The following is a 21,857-nucleotide window of genomic DNA, read 5'->3' as shown; positions in this document are numbered from 1 at the left end:
AGAATGACAGTCGTTAGGGAACGGAAAGATTTGGAAAAAATTATATTAAGTGAAGTAAGCCAGGCCCAAAGAAACATAGGTCCCATGGTTTCCGTTATTTGCAATAACTAGTATATGTCTGAGACAAGCAGAAAAGGTCAGATAAGTTAATGTTAGGTGAAATGAACCCCAAGATAAGGACTCAAATGTTTTTTCTTTCTTGCAATTGTTTCTAACATATTTATAAGATAATTTCTATGTTGCCTTGTATGTCCCTCCCCCATGGTATAACTGTATAAATGTATTTGATGTTGGTATAATTTGTGGAGGGGAAAGGAAAAAACAAATAATTTAAATAGGGACACAGGTGGACCCATTGCAACAATGAGATGCACAAGTCGTTATGTCGAAAAACAAACTTTACAACTTTGGGGGGGGATGGGAAGGAATGGGAAGGGGAAACAAAGGAGGAGACAACAATGCTTGATAAGAAATGTACTCATTACCTTGCCCATGTAATTGTAATCCCTCTGTACAGTATTTTCACAATTAAAAAAAACTTCTGAGAAGTGGCATTTCCTCATTCCTGCCATACCACATGACACTACAATGGGCACAACATGGTACTGCCTCACAGTGATGTACCAGGCTGGTTTTCTCTGTATTAGTGCTTTCGTAGTAAGCATTATTGTCGGCTAGAAATTAGGCTGTTTCAATGAGCACAATTTCAGCCCACAGATAAATCCCGATTTGCATGTGCCATAGGAAAATGTGATGATTAAAATGAAAAGAAAAAGGAAGAAAAAAAGAAGTAGTATTGTATTGTAATGAAATGACTTCTATGGTCTAGTACAACTTCTGAAGTTTGGGAATGAAATGCAAGAATCTAATTAAATTTTTTAAAAAGAAGATTGTATGGCTGGAGGAAAAAAGGGTGAACAAATGCAGCAGTGGTCCTCACTGGACACTGTTGAAAATGAAAATATACAACTTGTGGGAAGGGACTGGAGGGAAAAACTGGGAGAGAGTGAGGGAAGTGGTGACATTGTCTTATTACCTGACTTATGTAACTGTAACCCCTCTGTACATCACCCTTACAATAATTTTTAAAAAAACAAAAAAGCTCATAATGCCTTCTTTCCAACTCCCTCGCTTCCTCCCTTTCCTTTCCTTTTATTTCTGTGATGCTAGAGACTGAAACCCAGGATCTTGTACAGTTTAAGTTAATAAGCACATGCTCTACTGCTAAGCTCTACTCCTAGCCTCTACTTTCTAAATACTTTAAAATATAGTATTTCAGCTAAGCCCAAATGATTGTGTACTTTCCTGTTCTTTGGATTATAACTTTTAATGTAAGACAATAAAGAATTCATATATGCAGATTGATTGAGAATTTGCCTTTTCCTTTCCACTTTAGTAAAGCAACTGCTGGAATGGATGATAAAGCCATTGGAGTATCAACTTTAACTTCGTGAGAATATTAGAAGGCAGAGTACAAGGCTGAACACTGTGCTTTAGTCTTCTCAATGAAGCTTTTCAAGGCTGTGCAGGGATCCAGATGAGCTCACTGTTTGGAACCATTGTTCCTCCATGAGGGAGGACTAGTTTCATCATCTGTGAAGAACTCCCTGCCAACACAGCAATGTCCACTCTCCTTCAGTCCCCTTTAGGGAATGTATTTGGTTCTTCCACAAGTGTTATCACCTTTCTCTCAAAGATCCTCAGCAAGAAGCTAACTTCTTCCCATCCCAAAATGACTCTGACATAGGCCTAGTGGCCAAACCCAAACAACCCAGAGGCATATGACTTATGAAGGAAAGATTTCACAAACAATTACAAAAAAATTGACTGGCTTCTACTATATGGGGCTTATTTATTTCCAAAGCAATAGGTTTGAATTTCTCCTTTCTCTGGAAATTCTCATAATGCTGAACTTGTAAAAGAATACTGCTTAAAAAATAGTAGTCAGGTATTATGGTGTGCCTGTAGTCCCAGCCACTACAGAGGCTGAGCCAGGAGAATCCCTTGGGGGTCCAAGAGTTCCCACCAATGCAAGCAACTTGGCAAGACACTGTTTCAAATGAATAAATAAAATGAAGATAGTCTCCTTGACACTAACATCTATGTAGCTTTTACTATATACCTGACATTGTTTTAAGAACTTTGCCGTATTATTTAATCTTATGAAGTTAGAAATATTACAAATATTCCTTAAGAAAATCAACAATTTATTGTCATTATATAAGAACAAGATTCTCATTGTGAAAATGAGAGCTTAGCATGGTGATCCACTGTTCAAGGAATTTATTGCCATATTAGCTTTTCACAAAATCTCATTATTTCATAAATATAAACATCCAAGCCAGGCACAGTTGACTCACACCTAGCTTAAGAGGTTCAAAGTTCAAGGCTAGCCCAAGCAAAAAGCTTGCAAGATCCATCTCAACAGAAAAAGCTTGTCATAATGGCACATGGCTGTCATCTCAGCAACAGTGGGAAGCATAAATAGGAGGCTCATGGTCCAAGCCAGCTGGGAAGAAAGCAAAAAAGGAGCCAAATTAAGAAAAAAAGGTTTGGATGCATGGCTCAATCAGTACAACACCTGTCTAGCAAGCAGGAGCCCAAGTTCATAAAATTCCAGTACCACTATTAAAAAATCAAGTAATTTCATTTTCAAATGCTTAGAACAAAAGCACATATTTACAATAACTTTTGGAATCTTTTCTGCCCTCTGTGTATACTTCCACAAAATTAATACAAATTGATTTTATTTGTAGTTGCCACTTGTTTCCAGGTAGTGTTGGTATAGTCATTTCCTTTCATAGAAATCCACATTGTTTGTTTTCATTTGAAAAATAAGTGTAACCATATTGACTTTTTCTAGGTCTAAAACATTATTTTAACCTAAAATGTTTTCAGTACTTGGTTTTAAAATTTCTCTGTTGTTGTCAAAATTATTATGCGTCTTCTTTATTTTTTGTGCCAGTACTGGGGTTTTTATCCAGGGTCTCATGCCCTCAGTCAGCTTTCTTGCTCACCTGCTGTTGCTTTTACACTTGAGCCACAACTCCTGCCAGGCTTTTTACTGGTTAATTAGAAAAAGAGTCTCCATTGGCGCCTGGCTCCCTTTTCTTTACTTTTGAAGAATATACAAAGGTTATCCCACCTCTTCACTTAAAAAGCCACTGAAAGCTGCATGGAAGTGGTCATCTTTCAAAAATACACGCAATTAAAAATCTTCCTAAGGTCATTGTTCTTGCAGATATTGCCATAATTTTGTCTACCACAAATCTTAATGGTTGAGGCCTGTCCTTTCTAGGTGCAAGTTGTATCACAGTTAACTGCTCTGAGCTGCTTTCAACTCACAACTCAACATGCGGTTACAAGGGGAATGAGTTATGCAACAGAGAACATGCAAGCGCTCAAATTGTGACTTACTATTGAACACAGAATTCAAAGCAAAAGGCTTTGGCCCAAACTGGAGACAAAAAAATGGTTGGAGGAAATCAGTATTTCTAAAGAAAAATGGCAAGAACTATATCATTATAATTATGAGCCAAGTCTGCATTGTAAAAAGTTAACACCCTCCCCTACCCCTGCAATACTGACAGCTGAGTTAGACATCATTATTTTGTCATTATGCTTTCAGACCTGCAGTGTTCTTAAGGAGGTAATTCTAATCAGAGAGAACATGAGAATTTTAGAAAAAAATAAACTATGGAAAGGACAGACAGGAATGCTGGGAAGTTTAAGACAAATATTGGGCACTAGTCACTAAGTTTGTAATTTATCCAAAAGAATGCCTAATCAAATCTAGTCTTAAAATGACCTTAATAATAAAAAGTATCCATAAAATTTTAACAGGAGCTAGGAGTGGTGATTGCCTGTCTATAATCCTAGCACTTAGGAGGCTGAAGCAGGATTTTGAGCAAGGTCAGCTGGGCTGTATAACAAGATCTTGTCTCAGAAAAATCCAAACCAATAAATCTTATGGTATATTCTTAACTGAGAGAAGAACCAAAAGCTCTTTTTAAATATGTCTATTGTGTCAATAAATATAAATTGAAAGTGGCTGGTGTCTTAGAAAAATCTCAACCCTCCAACTGTCAGGAAGTAAAAGTTAGGCTTTAGTCAAGAACCGTGTGCCTACCACACCAAGTGCTCCCAAACAAAACATTGAAATGTCTTTCCCAATGGACTAAAAAGATATGCTTCTAAGTTTTCATTATCAAAATGATCACCCTAGAGAAAATGGTATAGTTAAACACCATTACCACAGGAGAAGAAAATGTCTATTTAATCAGCAAGTTTAGCTCAGGAAGCTCCTAAGACTGAGTTGGGGTATATCATTAAAGTTGTGGGGCATACTACTCACACGAGAGAAAAAGATCATTTCAAGGCTGTCATTTAGCACTTTGAAAGACGCCTATAATGACATCCTGTTAGGAGATGGTCACCTTTCATAGGGAGCTTTCTTTCTTACAGTGTTCTCTTATGAAAGAACTAACTGAACAGAGTGGGCACAATGAAAAGGAAGGTAACTAGTTAGCAGATTGCTAAAGTGACATGTTTTCATGAGTTAACATAATAGTATTTATACTATAAGATCCCACAAGACAAAGGAACAATGGTGAGTTCTATGAATTGTAGATTTTCATATACTTACATAAACGAACTCATCAAAGCTTATCTTTCCATCTTTATTCCTGTCACTATCCAGCATGAGTTTCTGAATAATTTCTCTCACTTTATAGCCTGGCAATGGCATGTTCGCTTCCTTGAAAAGTTCATGAAGTTCATAGTCACAAATATATCCATTGCTGTTGAGATCTTTAGGGGAAAAAAAGGGCAAAAAAGGTTAGGAAACATTAATTCATAGAATTTTCCATTATTTTTGGTTTATTTCATAAGCTCACCTAATTGGAATATTTTCTAATTATTTGGAACCTAAGAGTGTTTGAAAGAAAAATGTACATTTTAATTTAAAGTGCAAGGTTTTTCATGATCTATCCTAGTGCTTTTTTTGTGGGGGGCAGTCCTGGGGCTTGTACTCAGAGCCCTGGAACTGTCACTGAGCTCGTTTTTGCTCAAGGTTGGCGCTCTACCACTTGAGCCACTGCCTTCACTTCTGAATTCAAGGTAAGAGTGTCCCAGACTTTCCTGCCTGGGCTGGCTTCAAACTATGATCCTCTGATCTCAGCCTCCTTAGTAACTAGGATTACCTGTGTGAGCCACTTGCACAAGGCTATCCAGTATTTTAAACAGTGGGTAAGAAGCTTTGCCTAAAAACAGTATCAGCCAGGCACCAGTGGCTCATGCCTATAATCCTAGCTACTTAGGAAGCTGAGATCTGAGGATCATGGTTCAAAGCCACCCCAGGAAGTAAAGTCCCTAAGACTCTTATCTCTAATTAACTACTCAGAAAAAAACTTGAAGTGTTGTGGCTCAAGTGGTAGAGCATTAGCCTTGAGCATGAAGAGACTCAGAGAAAACACTCAGGCCCTGAGTTCAAGCCCCAGAACCAACAAAAAATACTACTGCCGATTTTAAGCAAGCATGGTTGGTTAATAACACTATTATCAAAACACAGAAGTAGCTGGGCGTGGTAGTACATGCCTATAATTACAGCTACTCTGGAGGTATACCTAGGAGGATTATTATCTAAGGCTGCTCAGGGCAAAAACTTTCAGACCATACCACAAAAATAAACTAAAGAAAAAAGGCTTAGGGGCATGACTGAAGTAGTACAATGCCTGCTTATTAAGTATGACACTCAATTCAAACTCCAGCAACACACTAAGACCACTTTTTAAAAAAATCAGCACATTGGTGGTTCATGACTATAATCCCAAAACTCCAGAGGTAGACACAGTAGGACTGAGAGTTTTGAGGCCAGACTGCACTACCTAGAAGATCCTCTCAATGAAACTATACATTGGAAAGCATAAACAGGACTGGGGGTATGGCTCGAGTGGGGAATCACCTGCCTAATAACTTACAACGCCATGGATTGAAACCCCAGGACCACCAAAAGAACAAAATTACATTTTATACCAATGAAACACCAACATGGTATAAAACGACTTCTACTGAAACCATGCCTTCATGTTCCTACTCTCATTAGTATAAAACTTTTCTGAATTAATATGATGCTATTTCAAATCACACCTGAAATGCAGCAGCTACTTTTAGGGCTTACTTTGAGTAAATATAAACAAACACTAATCCAAGATGAATAAAGAGTTCATAGAAATACATGTGGTACTCACTCAAGCAGATATTCAACATGACTCTATAAATATTCTTTTTATTTCTGTGCTACTGCAGTTTTAACAGTATGTATAAAGTGCTGATTAAATGAATGTTAAAAATAGAGAATAAAATCCTGATCCATGGACTGAAAGTTTGTTGGATGGAAAAGAGGGTAAATGTCCAAAGTTATAACCACTTGAGGATGTATTTTTAGTAAGTAAATTTTTACTTTCTCCAGCAACATGAAATATGAAAATTAAGAAAGAAATAATCTGAGCCAGGTGTTGATAGCATATGCCTGTAACCCTAGCTACTCAGGAGGCTGCAGAGGCAGCCCAGGCAAACAAATCCAAGAGCCTCTTACCTGCAACTAAACAGTTAAAAAAAAGACAGATCTGAAGGTATGGATCAAGTGGTAGAATGGCAGTGTGAGTAAAAAAGCCAAGCAAGAGCACAAGGCCCTGAGTTCAAGCCCCAGTACTGGCACACATATACAAAAACTCTACCATATATTGTTCTTGAGGCCAAAAATACTACAGACAACAAAAGAATGTCATTTACAATATAATGTTATATACATAATATACAATACAATGCAATCAATACGGGACATATTTTAAATTTTTCTGGTGGTATTTTATTTAAACTCCTGGCCTCTCACTTGCTAGGTAAGTGCTCTAACATTTGACCCAGGCCCCTAGATAATTTTTCTTTAGTTTTTTTTTTTGGATATGGTGTCAAAACTTTTTCACCCAGGACTAGTCTTGATCATTTCCTGTAAAGCTAGGATTATGGATGTGCGCTACCACATCTAGCTTGTTTACTGAGATGAGAGGGTCTCACTAACTTTTTGCAGGGCTGGTTTCAAATTGTGATCCTCTTTACCTCTGCGATTATCTGCCACCACACACCTGGCTGGAAATTTTTTTATTGCCACAGCTAGGCAAGGAAAAGATGCTCATGGTATCCAATAGGCAGAGACCAGGGATGACGATATTATACTATGCATGTGACCCCCATCCTCAATGTGCAATATAGAATCATGTGGGTCAAAATGTACACAGTGCTCAAGTTGAGTAACCGTTCTAGTGACATTGTATGGTGGGAAGGAAGGCATTTAGACAGAAAGGTGAGGGAAGGCAACTTTGCTGATTTTGAGGGCGGTTGTTTATTGTTTTTTGGGGTGGGGTCCGGTCATGGGGCCTGAACTCTGGGCCTGGGTGCTGTCCCTCAGCTCTTCAGCTCAAGGCTAGAGCTCTACCACTTGAGCCACAGCGCCACTTCCGGCTTTTTGCTTATGTGGTGCTGAGGAATCAAACCCAGGGCCTCACTGAGCCACCTTCCCAGCCCCTGCTGATTTTTGTTGAATCCAGAGTTACATGAGTAAGGTGGCTATGTTGAGGAAAGGAGTTAAAGTAGGGGAAGTTGCAAATGAAGCAAATGTGGTGTGCTCCAGAGCCCACCAACAGTGAGAGACAAGGTCAGGAGCAGAGTATATCCAAGGAGTTTTTTTCTAAGTGCGATCATTCACTAAAATGGGTAAGATCCTATATGAAAGCCACTTCATACTACTTTGAAAGCTGGTAAAGTCCTTCACTTTTTCCAGTTGTGCAGAGGATTGAACCCAATGCCTCCCATGTGCTATGCAAACACTTTATCATGGAATTATATCTATCTCTAATCCAAAGGCTGATGAAGTTGTGTGTAGATAAAATGTCAAGCCTCATTTCTCTATTACTGAGCAAAACAGTCATGGCCCCTAAAGCCCTTCCTAGTATCAGGGTTTGAATTCAGGTCTCAAGTTTGCTCAACTAGCAATCTACTACTGAGCTATGCCTCAAGCTGTTTTGCATACTGATGCTTATTTCTAGAATATATTAGTTTTATGGGGGAGGATTTTATTGAGACATTTCCATGTCCCTGGTTATTTTTGTAATAGGATCTCACTTTTTACCTGGGTCTGCACTCAGGCCACAATCTTATTATTTTATGCTTCTTGCCATAGTTGGAAAGATAGGCAGGCACCACCACACTCAACTCTTTTGGCTGGGACATGGTATCAAGAACTTTATTTTGCCCAAGCTGGTATCAAATTGTGATCCACCTGATCTCAGCCACCTCAATAGGCCACCTCACTTTTTTCTCTGACTTCTGAAATGGCAAGTATCTACGCATTGCTCAAACTTTGGTTTTTATTCAAATTTGACCTGCCATTTAACAGGTAATCAATAGTTGTTCTTTTGACAATAGAAATGGAAGGTAAGATATTTTAAACTTAACTATGGAAAAATATAATGAATTCAAAGCTGCAATAGACCAACCCAAGCTCTGAGAGCTTATCTGGTGGTTTATTTGTATTAGTGGAAATAGAGGTTTGAGTTGCAGGGAGAACTAATGTTTGCCTGAACCCAATGCAAAAACTCTCTTGAGCCTTAATTAGAAAAAAGCTCACTGATGTGATTAAAAGCAGCCAGGAAGTAGCCACCCTAAAATATAACTAACATAAAATAACCACATGTGGAAACTCCATTTCAAAGCAAGGGTGGTAATAACAGATGCTTTTAGTAAGGGACAGGAACATGAGAAAGGAGTTGGGAGGAATAGGAATTTGTTATCATGTGACTATCTTTCTTAAGTTGCACATCTCTTCATACAGGTTATTTTAATTTTTATGTCCCGCCTTAATATATAGCCCAGTACCTAGCGTATACAAGCAACAAGGAAAAATTCTGCATGTACAATACATGGATTCTCAAGTATTAACCAGAGGAAAAACTGCTCTAACCATAAACTAAATGGCAAAATATACACAAATAGCCTTTTAAAAAAAGCCAGAAGGCAATTCCTCAGGAAACCAAAACCTGACAGGAATATTCTTAACTAACTCTCAGTCTCATTCTCTTGGTTCTAATCCTGTCCCCACCCAGCAGCCTGTAGATCTGTAATTTAGTTTTCAAACTGGACACACACCCAGAAGAGAAGGTACAACAAAAGGGGCAGAAGAGGTGGTCAGATCAGGTGTTTCCAAATGCAGACACCTGCCATGGCTTTATTAAGAAACCCCCTGTTAGCTAGGCTCTGGAGGATCATCCTTGTAATCCTAGCTACTCAGGAAGCTAATATCTAAGGATCAAGATTCAAAGAAAGCTTGGGTTGAAAAGGCACGCTATGACTCAAAGTGGTAGAGCCTTAGCCGTGAGCACAAAGAGCTCAGGGACAGCACCTATGTTCTGAGTTCAAGCTCTGGTCCAGCACACGCGCATGCATGAATGCACACACACCACACTCATGTAGCCTGTGTGTGGTGCATGTCTATAGTCCCAGCTACTTAGGAGGCTGAAGCAGGAGGATCATATGATTCCTGGAGTTTGAGGCCAACCTGGGCAACCTAACAAGAACCTTCTCAAAAACAAGGAGTCTACTCTCCAAGACCCACACCATCCCTACTGTTGAGGTGCATGCCAAAGACATTGGAATCTACCAGACAGAGCCCCCTGGCTCTTACATGAAAACCTTGGCTTCCAAATCCTTGTAAAACCTTTGAGTCATTTGGGAGCTCTTTCCTTTCCCTTTCTTCACATGATAACAACACAGGTCATCTTTCAGAAGTTCTACCTACCCCTGTTCTCTTCCTACTCAGCACATGCCAAGTTTATTGCAGCTTATCAAAGGCATTTTAATGTAGTAAATTGTAGGATGCTTTTATCACAGCTCCCAAATCACATATTTTCAAGAAAATAATTTCCATTTCAATAAGACAGAGGGGCCCTAAAAATGGCAGCAGTTAGCAATTCTTTTTACTAAATCTCCTAGCTGGTAAAATACTTGAAAGATAAAATAGCATGCAATTATTTTTAAAGTGTTTCATGCTAATTTTACTTTCAATACTTGGTTTATTTTTTTAAAAGAGAAAAGATATTAATACAGCCTTCAGCAGCATCCGGGATCTCCTGTGTTTTGGAAGGCTAGAAAATGAAGTAGTATAATGGCATGTTAGAAGGCAGCCATGTTATCAATGCCACTATTAACTAGAACCTCAGAACTGCAAGGCATGTATGTATGTGCACATGTTACCGGAGTGTGAACTCAGGGTCTCTCACTCTTACCTTGCTTGCTCAGAGCTAGTGTTTTACCACTTGAATCATACCTCTAGCAGTCCTGGCATTTTGTTAATTAGAGATGCATTCTTGTAGACTTCTTTTGTACATTTTTTATTAATTGTAAAAATGTTGTACAGAGGGGTTACAGTTACATGAGCAAGGTAATGAGTACATTTCCTATTGAGCATTATTGCCCTCCTTTGTTTTCCCCCTACCATCCCTTCCCTCCCACCTGCACAACTACCCCGAACCCCCCCCCACCAAAGTTGTAAAGTGTTTTCAACATAGTGTTTTGTACATCTCATTGTTACAATGGGTCAACCTATATCCTTATTTAAACATTTTGTTTTTTCCCTTCCACTCCCCAAATTAGAGAAGGGTATTTACAAGATGCAGGGCACCGACATCAAATACAGTGAAAACAGGGGTTATACCATGGGGGAGGAACATACAAAGCAACAAAAAAATCACATGGTACATTATAAATACATTAGAAACAATGGCAAGAAAGAAAATAGATAGTTGTGTCCCTATCTTGGGGTTCATTTCGCTTAACATCATCTTATATGGTCATATGTACATAGTTTTAGACCTCCTCTGCTTGTCCCAGACATATACTAGTTACTGAAAATAAGGGAAACCATGGAACCTATGTTTCTTTGGGCCTGGCTTACTTCACTTAATATAATTTTTTCCAAGTCTTTCCATTTCCTAACAAATAGGGCAATGTCATTCTTTCTGATGGAAGCATAGAATTCCACTATATATATATGTGTGTATGGGTGTGTGTGTACGTATATACACATATATATGTGTGTGTGTGTGTGTGTGTGGACACCACAGTTTCTTGATCCATTCATCTATTGAGGGGCATCTGGCTTGGTTCCATATCTTAGCTATGGTAAATAATGCTGCAATATACATAGCTGTGCTGGTAGCTTTAGTATGGTCTTGTTTGTGATCATTTGGGTAAATGCCCAAAAGTGGGATTGCTGGGTCATAGGGCAGCTCTATGTGGAGTCTTTTGAGGAGCCTCCATACTGTTTTCCAAAGTGGTTGAACAAGTTTACACTCCCACCAATAATGCAGTAGTGTTCCCTTCTGTCCACATCCCCTCCAGCATCTGCTGTTACTAGAGTTCTTGATTTTTGCCATTCTAACTGGGGTTAGGTGGTATCTCAATGTTGTTTTGATTTACATTTCTTTAATTGCTACAGAGGTTGAGCATTTCTTCACGTGTCTATTGGCCATATCTATCAATATTCCAACCTCATTCTTCAAAGAAATAGAAGAAGCAATCCAAAAATTCATATGGAACAATAAAAGAGCCTGAATAGCAAAAACAATCCTTAACAGAAACAACAGTACTGGAGGAATATCAATACTAAATTTCAAACTCTACTACAAAGCCATAGTAATCAAAACAGATTGGTTCTGGCACAAGAACAGACCTCAGGACCAACGGAATAGAATTGAAAACCCAGAAATGAACCTACAGACCTATAGCCACCTAATCTTCCATAAGGGAGCTAAATAAAATAGAATGGAAGAAAGACAGCCTTTTCAGTAAATGGTGCTGGCAAAACTAGTTAATCACCTGTAGAAAACTAAAGCTAGATCCTTATATATCAGCCTGCACCAGAATCAACTCCAAATGGATCACAGACCAGAGTCAATACAAACATCCTAAAAACATTACAGGATGGAATGGGAGAAACCCTAGGTCTCCTTGGCACAGACTGAAATTTTCTTAATAGAGACCCAGAAACACAACAAATCAAAGAAAGGTTGGACAAATGGGATTGCATGAAGCTGCAGAGCTTCTACATGGCAAAGGACATAGCTAACAAGATCAATAGAAAGCCCACAGATTGGGAGAAGATCTTCACTAGCCATACAATGGACAAGGGTCTCATATCTAAAATATACTTAGAACTCAAAAAATTAAATCCCTCAAAAACAAATCCTCAAATAAATAATAGCCCGATAAATAAGTGGGTAAAGACTTAAAGTCTTGTAGCCTTTTATGTCCAGATTGCCTTCAGCTTATGATTCTCTGATCATAGACTTCTGGAAAACTAGTATTACAGGTGTGAATCACCAGCACCTGGCTGTAAATCATATTTAGTGGTAAACTTTTCCTAGTCTAAGTTTTCATATACATACAGTAATGTAATAATAAATGGACCCAGAAAATAGGGACATAAGGGACATAATTTGAAAGTAGTTTTAATGACTGAAAACCTAAGATCACAACCACCAGGTACAATGGCAGCTCTTTAACTTCTCATTAAAGCTGCCAAAGTGGGACCCATTTCTGGCTCTGATGCCACTTCTACCTATACCCTGGTATGAGGTTAAAAGACTCTCCATTTGGAACGCTTGTCTACGCCAGCCTTATTTTCATACATGTGAGAAAGCACATGGGAAGTATCAGACACCTCATACATTATGCAGAGCAGGCTCAGCATTTCTGCCAGGCCTGTCTTGACTTTTTGGTTCAGAAAATGTGGTGAGAATGGATACATATTAACAAGCAGCAGGAAAAAGAGTAGCACCACCTAATTTCTAAACAACATTCTGACAGAAAGTAAAGTGCTAACGTACGTGTGTGTGTGTGTGTGTGAAAGTGCTAACGTACGTGTGTGTGTGTGTGTGTGTGTGTGTGTGTGTGTCTGTGTGTGTTGACTTCAGGGCCTTGTCCCTTTAGCTAGTTCACTTAACGCTAGCATTCTACCACTTATGCCACAGCTCCACTTCTGGCTTTTTTGCTGTTGTTGTTGGTCATAGAGCTTGAACTCTGGGCCTGGGCACTATCCCTCAGCTCTTCAGCTCAAGGCAAGCACTCTACCACTGGAGCCACAGCACCACTTCCTGTTTTCCAGTGGTTTAATGGAGAGAGTGTCACGGACTTTTCTGCTCGGCCTGGCTTTGAACCATGATGCTCAGATCTCAACATCCTGAGTATCCAGGATCATAGGCATGAGCCACCGGCGCCTGGCTATTTCTGGCTTTTTGATGGTTGACTGGAAATATGAGTCTCATGAACTTTCCTGCCCTGGCTGGCTTTGAACTGTGGTCCTCAGAACTCAGTCTTCTGAGTAGCTAGGTTTACAAGGGTGAGCCTCTAATGCCTAGCTAATTTTTAATAACTAGCCAAGTATGTTTTTAAAGTACTTTTTATAAAGAAAGACAAGAAAAAACATTGTCCATAAAAAATTATGAAGATGATGTTAATACAACACCATACAAACTCATCTTTCTTTCATACTGGCTGCCAGATTTACCAGCCAAGAGCCATCTGCTCAGTTACAGAGAATTCTGTCTCTCTGTGCCTTTCTCAGATGACACATATAGGTTGACATCTGCATTTTGTTCAAAAGGAAATCGCATTATTTCTCTTTTACCAAGTATTAGTTGAAATGCCAGCTACCTCCCTCAGTATCCTCCCCCAAGTAACCTCAAAGTAAACTTATTATACAGCCATGTTCCGGCAGTTTTGAATCACACCAAGAATGCATAGCCTTAAAAGGCAATGTTTTCCCTCCCCTTGCATCCTGTTATTTAAGCTATTTTAAGTGCTTGTCTGGAGAAAGCTGAGCCAGGATTCAAGAGGTTTTCATTTTAGCTGTTATTTTACACTGCCCTTGTTCAAGTGGTACGTGCTGCAATCTGTCACTTCAGATGGATCTTTCAGGGGGTTACTTTGTTTTAGGAATCCCTCAGTAAGAAAGACAAGGACTTTCTTTGGCCCTCAAGTTGAGTGAGTGTGTGTGTGAGTGTGTGTGTGTGTGTGTGTGTGTGTGTGTGTGTGTAGCCATTCTTGAATCTGTCTAAATGTAGTATAATGAGGCCATATATTATGGGTCCTCATCTGTAACACATATGTGGATCTTTATTAATGCCCACCTCAGGACAGTGAATTTTAGGACTTACAAAAGTAAACTACTCAGGTACCAGTGATCCATGCCTGTAATCGTATCTACTCAGGAGGTTGAGATCTGAGGATCACAATTCAAAGCCAGCCTGGGCAGGAATATCCATGAGACTATTTCCAATTAACTACCACCAAAAAAGTCAGTAGTGGAGCTGTGGTTCAAGTGGTAGAGAGCAAAAGACCTCAGGGACAGTGCCCAAGCCCTGAGTTCAAGCCCTAGAACTGGCAAAAAAAAAAATAGAGGAAGAGGAGGAGGGGGAGAAGGAGAAAGAGAAGGAAGAAGAAAGAAGATGGGGAGGAGGAGGAAGAGGAGGAGGAAGAAGATGAGAAGGAGGAGGAAGAAGAGGAAGAGGAAGAGGAAGAAGAAGAAAAGAGGAGGAAGAAGAAGAAGAGGAGGAGGAGGAGGAGGAGGAGGAGGAGGAGAAGGAGGAAAACTTGTGAAGTGTAAAGGGATAGCTTTTCAAAAACTTCAAAATTCACTTCAGCTTGACTAATATATATGTTCCATGAAATTTTAGCACTAAAAGAATAATATGAATCTAAATGTCTAATGGTAGATTTACACAAGCACACACACAAATATGATCTTGAATAGCCTCAAACCATTGATTTTAAAAGACTTGTGCAAAAGAATTTAGATTATATTCCACCCTAAGATCTACGTAGTAAAGTCAAGCTTTCATTACACATTAAACTTGAGAGAAGGCCACTGCTAAACACCTCCAGATGCTTAATTAAATATCGGGTAGCCCTTTCACAGCTTCCATTGGAGATAGATCATGCCAGCAAATCAAAGAGGCAATTTCATGAGTCCCAGCTAAGAGTAGACAACAACTTGCCACAATGGCATTCAATCATAGATTCCTGATGATAGAGGTTGGACAAGTTTATATGGCTAAGACTAGACTGTGCAAATATTCCAGCACTTTGGACTTCAACCTGCTGCCATTCTCCAACTCTACAAAAATACCTACATACTTGCTCCCATGGGCAAGTTCACACAGGCACACCTACTGTCTTCCATGTTATCAATGCACCGTTTTCAGACTGTCCAAATACATTCACTTCTAAGACTGCAGATACATTCACTTCTAAGATTGCAGAGAAGTAGTTAACCAGGGGGCACAGTGAATGAGTCCTTTTACTTCCTTGGGTTTGTAGATGGGTAGTAGTATGTTAGTATGTCTGTCTGTCTGCGTGTCTGCCTATTTGTTCATTTAGCACACTGGGGCTGGAACTCAGGGCCTTCTACATGCTAGGCAAGCTCTCTATTACTAAGCTCCATTCCCAGTCCCATAGTCGGAATTTCTTTTTTTTTGTATTTTTAATACATTTTTTTATTGTAAAAGATACTGTACAGAGGGGTTACAGTTACATGAAAAAGGTAATGAGTACATTTCTTATCAAGCATTGTTACCTCCTCCTTTGTTTGTCCCCTACCATCCCTTCCCTCCCACCTCTACAACTACACTACCCTCCCCCCACACCCCCCACTCCCGCCTAAATTGTAAAGTTTGTTTTTCAACATAGTGTCTTGTACATCTCATTGTTACCATGGGTCAAACTGTATCCTTATTTAAACATTTTGTTTTTTCCCTTCCACTCCCCAAATTAGAGAAGGGTATTTACAAAATGCAGGGCACCGACATCAAATACAGTGAAAACAGATGTTATACCGTGGGGGAGGAACATACAAAGCAACAAAAAAAATCACATAGTACATTAAGAAAGAAAATAGATATTTGTGTCCATATCTTGGGGTTCATTTTGCTTAGCATTATCTTATATGGTCATATGTACATAGCTTTAGACCTTCTCTGCTTGTCCCAGACATATACTAGTTATTGCAAATAAGGGAAACCATGGGGTCTATGTTTCTTTGGGCCTGGCTTACTTCACTTAATATAATTTTTTCCAAGTCTTTCCATTTCCTAACAAATGGGGCAATGTCATTCTTTCTGATGGAGGCATAGAATTCCTGGGTTGGTTCCATATCTTAGCTATGGTAAATAATGCTGCAATAAACATAGTTGTGCTGGTAGCTTTAGTATGGCCTTGTTTATGATCATTTGGGTAAATGCCCAAAAGTGGGATTGCTGGGTCATAGGGCAGCTCTATGTGGAGTCTTTTGAGAACCTCCATACTACTTTCCAAAGTGGTTGAACAAGTTTACACTCCCACCAACAATGCAGTAAGGATCCCTTCTGTCCACATTCCCCACCCCCTCCAGCATCTGTTGTTATTAGAGTTCTTGATTACAGCCATTCTAACTGGGGTGAGGTGAATTTCTTAAGGTCTAATTAAACAAATGTGCTGGGTGATTTATTTTATTAAATGAATATAACAAGCAAATATAACAAGCAAATTCTGCTAAACCACCATATTTTTGTGGCATCCTCCTGATGTGGATTTTATATACTAGAGAATATCAAGTAACTGAAGACAAGCCAGCTTCCTTGGCTGAGAGGAATCTGCTATAGCTACAATCACCACAACCAATATTTTTTGCTTCATGTGGTGGACAACCTCAAAAGAACCCACCCACACTGTGCCTCGTCATTTAAGAAACTCCATCCTCCTTCTATTTCAAAAATGCTGAATTTCATGTTCAAAAAAGTTTTTGACACTGTACTTAGAATTGAGGGAGAAGAGAAGGGAGGGGAAAGGAGGGAAGAGGAGGGACAAGGGGAGAAAATGGGGAGAGGGGAGGGAGAGAAGAGAGGAGAAGAGAGGCGAGGAGAAAAATATTTAGAAGGATGTCTGTATAGTACTAAAGTAACCCGGAATAAAAACGTTTCCTCAAGTTTGTCTTTTTGACAAGTAGGAAGACTATGACCACTAGTTTCCATAGAAAAACGAGTCTTAGTATGCAAAAAACATTTTATAGGTTCTTCTTTCACTTGTGTTCTGAAAAGATTATTTATTCCTTCTTTTCTTTCTTTGAGACAATTTTGCTCTGTAGCCCAGGCTGGCTTCGAACTCTTGATCCTCTTCTTCAGTCTTCTGAATTCTGGGACCACAGCAAACTGAGATTATAGGACTGAACTACTTCACTTGCCCTTGTTCCTCTTTAGACAGAAATTATAGCTAGGCTCCAGTGGCTTATAACTTTAATCCTAGCTACTCAGGAGGGTGATATCTGAGGATGATGTATCAAAGTAAGTTTGGGGAGGAAAGGCCAAGAGACTCTTATCTCTAGTTAACCACCAATAAGCTGGATGTAGAGCTATGTTAAGTGGTAGAGTTCCATCCATGAATGAAAAAGCTAAGGAATGGCACCATACCCTGAGTTCAAGCATGAGTACCCACATCAAAAACCAAAAAAGAAATGTTATGCAGGATGCTAGCAAATAAATTAAAATAAAAACATTATGAAGTAGAGGAAAAAGAACAGTTAGATTGTCTGCTATCCCACAAAGGAAATACTGGAAACAATTGTTGAGAAAATGAAAATAATTATATGAGATGGAATCTTAAAACTAAGCAGGTGCAGAAAGTGAGTGAAAGGAGAACTTTAAACCTTAATACTCAATTTATTGCTAGGGAATTTCAAAGCACTATTAATTGACTGAACAAAACCTGTAATTAGTGGTAATTACAGAGATTTTCTCCACACACTATGATTTTGCTGCATTTCTAAGGAGATAATCAAGGCTATTATTGTGAATAGATGGGAGAAATCATATAATGGTTTCCATATTTTGTCACAATTGAAGGGAAGCAGAATAGTCCTCCTTTCCCCTCCCCTTGAAGGCAATAGCCATCAGTGACAGGAAAATAAGTTATAAAGCTTCTCTAAAAAATTCAAGGCCCCCTGAATGAAAAAATAAATTCCACAACACCTTTGACAGTTGCCTGAGGGCTCTGTAACTAATGGCAACTGCCAACTACAAAGATTCTTATGGAAAATCAAAAGCTTCAGCAGAGCCTTTTAATGAATTTCTAAAAGACAAACTATACACAAGCCTTTGTTATGCTGTTTTATATATATATATACATATATATATATATAGAGAGAGAGAGAGAGAGAAATTTTATGTGCTACAGTATGATGGCCAAAAGCTTTAATAATAAATTCCACTATGAAAATCGTCATAACAAAGACCCTTTGGATATATGGTTGACAATGACAGTACATCAAAGACTGTGTCAAGTTCCTTGGAATATAATCAATTAAATATTTATTGAAAACTTAACATATGTGTAATACTGTGCTAGACATTGAGAGAATACAAAAGAGTAATATTCAGAACAGGCAGAAATTTTGGGCTCCAGAATTATTTACAACATATATGTTAATAAGAGTCTGGTAGAAAATTCAGAAACTCACAGTGCAGAAGATGTTTGCTGTCCTAAACTCTGCTTAACAACTCTTCCCCAGTGACCCTGTTGTGCAGTCAAACCTTTAATTAATCCCTCATTTACTACAGTTTAACCTTGTCTCCTCCATGGAGCAAACTGGTCAACTCTCTCTTCCTATTATTTAGGGTTTTTTTTTCCTGGAGTGATGAAGCTCTTTTGATGATAAAAGTGTACCACATGCCATCAGATAAATGCATGTCTGGATTAGCTTTATTTTATTTTTTTGCATATGTGTATTGGTGCTGGGGACTAGGGGCTGTCCTTTAGCTTTTTCACTGAAGGCTAGCACTTGAGCCACAACTCTACTTCCAGCTTTTTGGTGTTCAATTGGAAATAAGAATTAAAATAATAAAATAAGAATTAAAACAGACTTTCCTACTCCAGCTGGCTTCTGAGTAGTTAGGATTACAAGCAAGGCACCAGGCTCAGTTAGGTTTAATTTTTAAGAAACACTGTACATAAACATTTAAGAAGCATTGCACACAAACACTTCTAAGATAGTGCACCCAAGGACAAAGCCTATATTCAACAACTTCAGTTGAAGAAACTAAACATTGCAAATTAAACAATTACAACATTCATACTACAATATAGTTCTATTCCTAAAGAAACAAATTAAACTACCCCTAACACCAAAAGGGAAATATAAAACAAGGTCACAGGAAATACATTCCTAAAACAATCATGATCAGAGTAAAAGAGAAAAAAGAAAAGAAACAAACAGAAAAAAACCCCTCCACTGCCAGGTACCAGTGGCTCATGTTTCTAATCCTAGGTACTCAGGAGATAGTGGTTCAAAGGCCAAGCCTAAGCAGAAAAGTCTGAGACCCCATTTCTAAAATAATCACCAAACCCCTAGACTGAAGGCATGGGTTCAAGTGGTAGAGCACCAGATGAGCAATCAAGTTGAGTCAGTGTACCTTCTATCCTATCTATCTTTGTGGGGATAAACAACTGTTTTGTTTGCTGTTTGAGACAGTCTCCATTTACAGCTCAAGCTGGCCTCCAAACTGTAATCCTCCAAACTCAGAGTCTCCAATGCTGAGCTTACAAATATAACAGGTATGTTCCACTACACCTGGCCTACATCATACATTTATTTTAGTGCTGGTCCTGGGGCTTGAGCTTAGAGTCTGGACACTGTTCCTAACCTGGTATTCTAGCCACTTGAGCCACAGCATTACTTCTGGCTTTTTGGTATTGGAGATAGGAGTCTCACAGATTTTCTGACCATGCTAGATTTGAACTTCAATCTTCTGATCTCAGCCTCTTGAATAGCTAGGATTACAGGCATGAGCCACCAGTGCTGGGTATCCCATCTATCTTTACTATTTTGTCTTAAGGCTTAGGAACAATCATTCATGCACATTTTACAGAATAACTTTGACAGAAAATAAGGATAGCCTTCCTATAGTTAATAGTACAAAACATACTCACCAACTTTTGCAAAGGCCTCCTTGAGTTCATCAAGCTCATCTTTGGAAATCTGAGTGGTAGCCATTTGATCCATTTAAAGATCTAAAGAGAAATCAAAAAGGTTTATTTAGACTTTTAAAAAAATTGTCATGAATATTAATACTCTTCTAAAAGTCTCATATAGGAAAAAAATCAGAATAGGTATTATATCTGTTGTAGATCCATTATAAAAAAAATGGGACCTTATTTACCAAAACTTATTTAGAAAACAATATTTCTGAATCTTCCCTTTAAGAATAATCTCCTAAAGCACAGGAGTGGAAGGGTCAACATATCCAGCAATGACAGGAACTAGACACATTGGTTTTATATTCCAAAGTTTAAAGTCCAAAATTACATGACCAGAAATTTGTGTTAAATATTTTCCCATTAAGCCAATCTAGTCCTAGCTATTCACAGAAAATAGTGACTTTCAAATATCACACTGACATGTGTGATTTGAGCCCTGAACTTGATCCTCTCCCCGGATTTGAGCCCTAGGACTTGTGTCCTTCTTACTATAGAACTTCTCACAATGCCTAGAACTGTGAAGCACTCAATTAAACTATACTTTAACCAAATTCATTCACTGACATTTTTGCGCCAACTAATGCATTAGATAATTTCCTATATAAGTTAATTCCCTAAACCCTCAATGGTCCTATGAAGGATATTCTTATCCCTTTTATTTCTTAGTAGATGATTGACTAGCTCATCAGGATAATGGAACTGGAATTCAAATTTCAGGTTTCTCAATCCTAGACAAGTTAAAAATGGCCATGATACTATAAACTAAGTTTTCCCCCACAGAATGAATCACATATAAATGGCTGGAATTTTTATTTTTTTAAATACAGGTGCTGGGACTTGAACTCAAGGCCTGCCACTCTTACTTGGCTTTTTTTGCTCAAGGCTGGTATTTACCACTTGTGCCATGCCACTATTATAGTGGCATCTCAGCCTTCTGAGTAACTAGGATGACAGATGTGAGCCACCAGTGCCCTGGCTTGTTATTATTTTTTAGAGACAGAACCTTTTGTGTTTTGGTAGCAACAGGACTAAATTTTCAGGCCACAGTGTGAGATCTGCTTCCCTCAAACTTTGTTATGGTATCACCAGACAACAACAAAACTGATAAATTGCTCATAAACTTTTCTTACCTATGATCTCAGAATGTCTCTAGAGACAGACCACTTGTCTGTAGGAAGGCTGGGTACAAACACCTTGGAGTCTCAGTTCTATTGGGTAAAAAAAAATCTTCAGTTAAATATAAAGTTGGCCTTTTAAAAGATTAAGTATAAAAACAATTTTCCAGAAATGAAACTGTAATCTCAAAGTATTTCATAGTTTACTGAGATGATGTTCTATACTTCCAATTACTAAAATACTTGACAGGATTTATTCCAATTTTCTTCATACATATTTTAAGCAATCACATTTTTAGTACAAAATTCTTACTCATCTGCATGCACTACACCATGTACAAAATGGCATGAAAAGTTTGCAAGTGTAAAAACGTACAATGTGCTTTGTTTTCCATCTCTAAAGATACTTTACAGGAGCTGGGAAGGTGGCTCAGTGGTAGAGTGCTTGCCTTGCATGCATGAGGCCCTGGGTTTGAGTCTTCAGCACCACATAAATAGAAAAAAAAAAGCCAAAGTGGCGCTGTGGCTCAAGTGGTAGAGTGGTAGACTTGAGCTGAGGAGCTCAGGGACAGCTCCCAGGTCCAGAGTTCAGGCCCCACAACTGACACACACACACACACACACACA

The 21,857-nt window shown here is 38.7% G+C and overlaps 1 protein-coding gene across 4 annotated transcripts in view; it reads right to left on the bottom strand.

The window, feature by feature from the left end:
- The window catches only part of Pls3 (plastin 3), an 85,549-nt gene that overhangs the window by 25,057 nt on the left and 38,635 nt on the right, over window positions 1-21,857 (bottom strand). For all 4 annotated transcript variants that reach the window (XM_013035960.1, XM_013035961.1, XM_013035963.1 and 1 more), the window contains 3 exons: window positions 21,246-21,323; window positions 20,068-20,148; window positions 4,646-4,809 (listed from right to left, as the gene is read on the bottom strand). In XM_013035960.1, coding sequence (XP_012891414.1) covers window positions 4,646-4,809; window positions 20,068-20,140 — 237 coding nt within the window. In that variant the 5' untranslated portion in view covers window positions 20,141-20,148; window positions 21,246-21,323. The remainder of the gene's footprint in view (window positions 1-4,645; window positions 4,810-20,067; window positions 20,149-21,245; window positions 21,324-21,857) is intronic.

This window comes from Dipodomys ordii, unplaced genomic scaffold, assembly GCF_000151885.1.
Source record: "Dipodomys ordii isolate 6190 unplaced genomic scaffold, Dord_2.0 Scaffold233, whole genome shotgun sequence".
NCBI lineage: Eukaryota > Metazoa > Chordata > Mammalia > Rodentia > Heteromyidae > Dipodomys > Dipodomys ordii.
The sequence above is the reverse complement of the archived record's forward strand: the minus strand, read 5'-3'. Positions and strand labels throughout refer to the sequence as shown.